Source organism: Aegilops tauschii, chromosome 4 (genome assembly GCF_002575655.3).
Source record: "Aegilops tauschii subsp. strangulata cultivar AL8/78 chromosome 4, Aet v6.0, whole genome shotgun sequence".
In the NCBI taxonomy this organism is placed as follows: domain Eukaryota; kingdom Viridiplantae; phylum Streptophyta; class Magnoliopsida; order Poales; family Poaceae; genus Aegilops; species Aegilops tauschii.
In genome coordinates, this window is record NC_053038.3 from 45,633,935 (window position 1) to 45,639,487 (window position 5,553).

At 52.1% G+C, this 5,553-nt stretch overlaps 1 protein-coding gene across 1 annotated transcript; it reads left to right on the forward strand.

Moving 5' to 3' along the window:
* The first annotated feature begins 1,179 nt into the window (after positions 1-1,179).
* Positions 1,180-1,804, forward strand: LOC109759043 (uncharacterized). Its single transcript, XM_020317888.1, has 2 exons — positions 1,180-1,338; positions 1,439-1,804. The coding sequence occupies exons 1-2, from the start codon at positions 1,180-1,182 to the stop codon at positions 1,802-1,804; spliced, it is 525 nt and encodes a 174-aa protein (XP_020173477.1).
* The last annotated feature ends 3,749 nt before the right edge of the window (positions 1,805-5,553 follow it).

Consider the following 5,553-nt stretch of genomic DNA (forward strand, 5'->3'; position numbering starts at 1 on the left):
GCAGCATGCCGCTTGACTTACGAGACACATCCCAGCAGCGTAGGGTCATATCGATGAGTGATCACAGTACTAGTACTCCCTACAATACCTACTACTATGCCCTAGTTTGATATAGTGGAGTAGGACTCTGCTCTACTACTAGCACCAGAGGAGTTGTATATTCTAATCTAAAATAGTTACAAACTTCAATGCCCGAGCGTGGAACGACTACGAACTGCCCTTAGTGCTAACTCCAATCCCTAGCGAACATTCGCTGGGAGACATGGCAGTTGCCAACGCTCGCGACACAGTTACAATACGTGTGTAAGGGTGGTAGTTTTGTCAAATACTATGGCTTAAAAACAGGCCACCATCGGATGGAAATCCGATGGCTACATGGGATTCTCCAGTATTGAGCTCGTGGCGAACAATCGGCAGATATCATTACTAAAAAAAGGTTAAAACACTCGGGGCTATAACTTGCACCGGCTGACCCCTAACAATGATACTAACATAGTTGTAAAATGGTCAAAGACCGTGTCTACATGGTGTTTGGAATTATATGCAAACTAGCAAGATGCCCGTGCATTGCACGAAACATCAAGATGCATTTTTTTACAAAACACCTGTTGTGATTGACCCATGCAGGAGTAATCCCATCTGTAAAAACTAATGATATCTCGAGAATTTTATCAGAAAAATGGTATCTCGAGAATTTCATCAAAAAAATGATATCTCGAGAAAGATGAGAGATAAGGTGAGGAGGAGTGGGGCGTGGTGGTGACTGGTGGGCGGACTGGGAAGAGGCATGGGGATGGACGACGCCGGCAGTGGCCACCAGGCCAGATTGTTCCAGAGACTTCCTTTTTTAATTGCTCAACAATGAGGTTGTGGGAGATAAGGATGAACGAGGTAAGGCCTTATCTGTAAATGTGGAGAGAGGTGCGGGTATCTTTTGTAAAATTGTCATAGTTTGCTTTCTATCTGTCAGATATAGATCGGACGATCTATATTACAAGATGGCAGGCACACCATCATCACCAACTTGGTTTTCATAAGAGTAGAGACTAGGGAGGAGCACCAACTACTGCTTCGTGTGCTACTCCTGCGGTCCATTCGGCGGGCACAACGTCCCCTACAGCCACTCCCTCCCGTGCTCCATTCGGCGGGCGCAACATCCCCTACAGCCACTCCCATTTCATGGACGGCCTGGTCGATGCCTGCAAGGTGCCCTGCATCTACAAGAGTTTCGGATGTGAGAGGTACGTCGACCAGCACTCGCTGGCGGAGCATAGTTCCAGATGCGCGCACGCGCCCTACTACTGCTATGAGTGCACGCCTCCATTTGAGGGCTCGCTGGTGAGCCTCGTGCATCACCTCACGGCACCATCCGTCGATCACTACTGGCCCGCGGCGGTACATCAAGTACGAGACGTGCTACCCATTCGCCGTGCCGGAGTCGCTGGAGGATCACCGCCACCTGCTAGTCACGGAGGAGGACGGCAGCGTCTTCCACTTGGCCATGGGCACCGGCAAGGCCCGCGTAGGCCGCCGCCCCGTCTCTGTAGTGTGCGTCATGGGCAACACCGCTGACGCTGACACAAGGCCGGTGTACAGGTGCGTGCTCACTGTTACTGCCCCTCCGAGGTACGAGGGCGCCCACGCCGCCTCCATCACACTGATTGAGACTGTGCCGAGCTGCTGCGTTCCTGGCAATGTGGACATGGAAGATGCTTGGTATGATTTTCACCCCAAGATGGTGCACGGGGACTCCAAGGCAGTTCACCTGGTCATATGCATTACCAAGCCAAATGTTCATCATTAGTCTTCGCTCAATGTAATCCACTGTCTAAGCATGTGGAGACTTCTTCTTTATATAGTATAGAACATTCCATGCACTATTAGAGTATCGCGCTTGAATAAAAGTGTATCCATTTATGGTTTAGTCTAGAATCTTCCATGTATGATTTTGCTCCATTAGAGTTCTCGCTTGCCATTTATGAGATTAATTGAGAATTTTTACTACAGTGGTGAAAGACTTATGATGAACCATTTCTTACAGCTCCTCTGCCCCCTTCCAAGTCATCCTGCTTTAATCCCTCCGTCTAGGTGTATAAGAGCATGGTTAATACTTAATAGTATAGCCAACTGTTGACTATAAGAAAGTGCCATGTCATCTATAGCCAACTTATAGCAAACATGTATAACAATTAGCTATAAGTATTTTCTACTTTATTAATACATGACCCACTTTCTAGTCTCACATAGTGCCTAGGAGCATGTGTTGTAGCTGGCTCTTGCATGAGAGCCCGCTTACATTCTCTCTCCTATCATCTCTCCTCCAACTAAGCATTAGAAATACTCCCTCCTTTCCGATTTATAGGGATCAATTCAAAAATCTCACCAACCAAGGTAGATGGTGAGTGGTGGAATACTTTTTGTAATTTGCAAAAGCACCCAATTAATGATCTTGTTTTCCTCAAAAATTTATGTTTACCAATGTATTAATTGCAATGCATGCATGCATAAAGTACATGCATTGGTCAATTTTCACTTAATACTTGTATGTAGTGATTTAATGCACCTTGGAATCTGAACTTGTGATGGGGAACAACCAAATTGAGCCTTATGAAATGGAAAAACTAAGATTTTGAGATAAGCCCCATAAACCGAAAAGAAGGGAGTATTACTTTACTTCTTACAGCCTGCTGACTGTACCTTATTGTACTCGCTCTAAGGCACCTTACAAAAACCAAATAATCCCAAAACACTTAGGCGCGGTGTATTAACTCCCACCTCCACTACAAAAAAAGACACATCCGTGACATGTTGGGCCGAACGAAATTTTTTTCTGTCATACATATGACACTTCTATGACGATAATTGTGACAAAACCCGGTATCATCATAGATGTGGTGGGCTCCTACTTCTATGACAAAAAATCATGACAGAAAATGGGCTTTTCGTCCTGGGCGTGCCGGAGACGCAGCTGCATGACATTCTTTGGGCCGTCCATGACGGAAAAAACCGTGGTAGAAGCGAGGGCGAGGAAAATTTAGGGGAGTTCCCGGTTACGGTGGAAGGTCGGGGGCCGAGCGATGCGCGTTTCTCTCGTACACGTACGCGTGTGTGTGCGAGGCGTTGGCTCTAACTGAACCCGAGCGAGGCGTTGGGCTCTAACTGAACCCGATCGATTGCACTGCAGGCTACACGTTACTGAACCCGAGCGATCGATGATGGCTGTTAACTGAAGCCGATCGATGCTGACTCTGGATGAACAGTGAGCGTTGCTGGGGGGTTTGGGTGAACAGTTCCCGGTGGGGGTGGATGAACAGGACCCCGTGGTGTTGCCTCTAGATGAACAGGACCCCGATCGATCGAGCTGGTTGCGCTGGATGAACAGGACCCCGTGGAGGGCAGGATGAACAGGACCACCCCGTGGAGGGCAGGATGAAAAGTAGACGGTGGAGGTCTGGATGAACAGTAGCCCGTGGAGGGGTGGTTGAACAGGAGCCCGTGGAGAGGGCTGGTTGAACAGTAGCCGATGGAGTAGCGCGTGGTGGAGGGTGGATGAACAGGAGCCCGTGGATGAACAGTCGCAGGTGGAGGCTGGAGGAGGTCGATGGTGGATGAACAGTAGCTCGTGGAGGCTGGAGGGGGTCGACGGTGGAGATGAAAAGTGTCCTGTGGAGTCCCGTTTTGTGGTACGCCACACCCCTCCCGATGAACAGGACCCCCGTTTCGACCGTAGGAGGTCCGTTTCATCCATTTTGCGGTACGCCACATCCCTCCCGATCAACATGACCCCCATTTCGACCGTAGGAGATCTGTTTCCTCCGTTTTGCGGTACGCCAGACCCCTCCCGATGAACAGGATCCCATTTCAAACGTGGCCGGTCGAACACAAGGCCGTTTCCTCCGTTCTGCGGTACGCCAGGCCTCGTTTCCATCGGCTGTTCCGTCCAAGCCCTCCCGATGAACACGACGACGCATTCCGTTCCGACCCAGCCGGTTGGCTCTCCATGAACACGACGACGACGCTTTTTCTCCGTTCCGACCCAGCCATGTACACGAGCCCTGGCCGTACGTATGCGCGAGTAGGCGTTCGAGACCGTGCCCGTATGTACGTACGTGGCCGTATTTTCTTTCTTGCACACTGGCCGCTGTACGTACGTGTACATGCTACGTGCACGCCTCTACTACGACACGTGCGCGCCTCTACATCGACCAGTATGTACGTACACGTTCGCGACCAGAATGACAATGCTACGTACGCTTCGACCAGGTGGGTCCCGATTGTCAGGCACTTCCTTGCCTGCAAAGATGTAGCTGGTGGGTCCCAGCAGTCAGGGGGCGAATCGTTTTTTTTGCCCGGACGCACTTCCTTGCGTGCGAAGATGTAGCTGGTGGGTCCCAGCAGTCAGGGGGAAACGTTTTTTTCGCGAAATACAGTGGCCCATTCGGTGGGTCCCAGCTGTCAGGTGGAGGAATCATTATTTTCTGCGTAATAAGGAGGTACTTCCTTGCTGCGGCCATGGACCCAGCTGTCAGCCTCTCCACGTACAGTCCACGTCCGATGGAAGTCGTTCCTTGACCACGTTGACCACGCCGCGCCGAGAGCACCAGGGCGGTGGACGACGGCGAGGCCTAGGAAGGGGACGACGGGGAGCCGGGGAAGACGCGGCAGTGGAAGCCCGCGCGGAGTGGATTACGAGGGTTCACTGGTTCGGCTGCGGTGTGAGGCTGCCGTCGCCGCAGGGCCTGGCCAGCAGTGGGAATAGTAGGGGGCGGTGAGGCCTCCACGGCAGCACAGCCGGCCACGGGAGGCAGGAGCATGCGGCACGACCAGCGCTGCTTTGGGCGGCTGGAGCAAGAAGACCAGAGGTTGAAGAAGCACTACGGCCATTGGATGGACATCGTACGGTACTGGAGCTAGAATCGTTCATATTGACTAAAGTTGACAAAGGCCCCCGTCCCAGTCAACTTAGTAGGCCCACAAGTCAGCCTCCCACCATGGTGGGTCCCAGCTAGCAGGGGGAGTATTCATTTTTTTGTACGTAATAAGGAGGCACTTCCTTGCGTGCGAAGATATAGCTGGTGGGTCCGAGCTGTCAGTGGCGGTAACGTTTTTTTTCGTGAAATACAGAGGCCCTTTCGGTGGGTCCCTGATGTCAGGTGGAGGAATCATTATTTTGCGCGTAATAAGGAGGCATTTCCTTGCGTGCGGCCGTGGACCCAGCTGTCGGCCTCTCCACGTACAGTCCACTTCAGATGCATGTCGGTCGTTGACCACGTTGACCAGGCAGCGCCGAGAGCACCAGGGCGGTGGACGACGACGAGGCCTAGGAAGGGAACGACACGGAGGCAGGGAAGACTCGACAGTTGTTTCCCACGTGGAGGGGAGTACGACTGTACGAGGGTTTACTAGTTCGTCTGCCGTCACCGGAGAATAACAGCAGGAGTGGGTGAGTAGAGGGATGGCTAGGCCAGCGATGGGAGTACGGTGGGGCGGTGAGGCCTGCGCGGCAGCACAGCCGGCCACGGGGAGGAGGGAGCAGGCAGTCCCGCCGGCGCT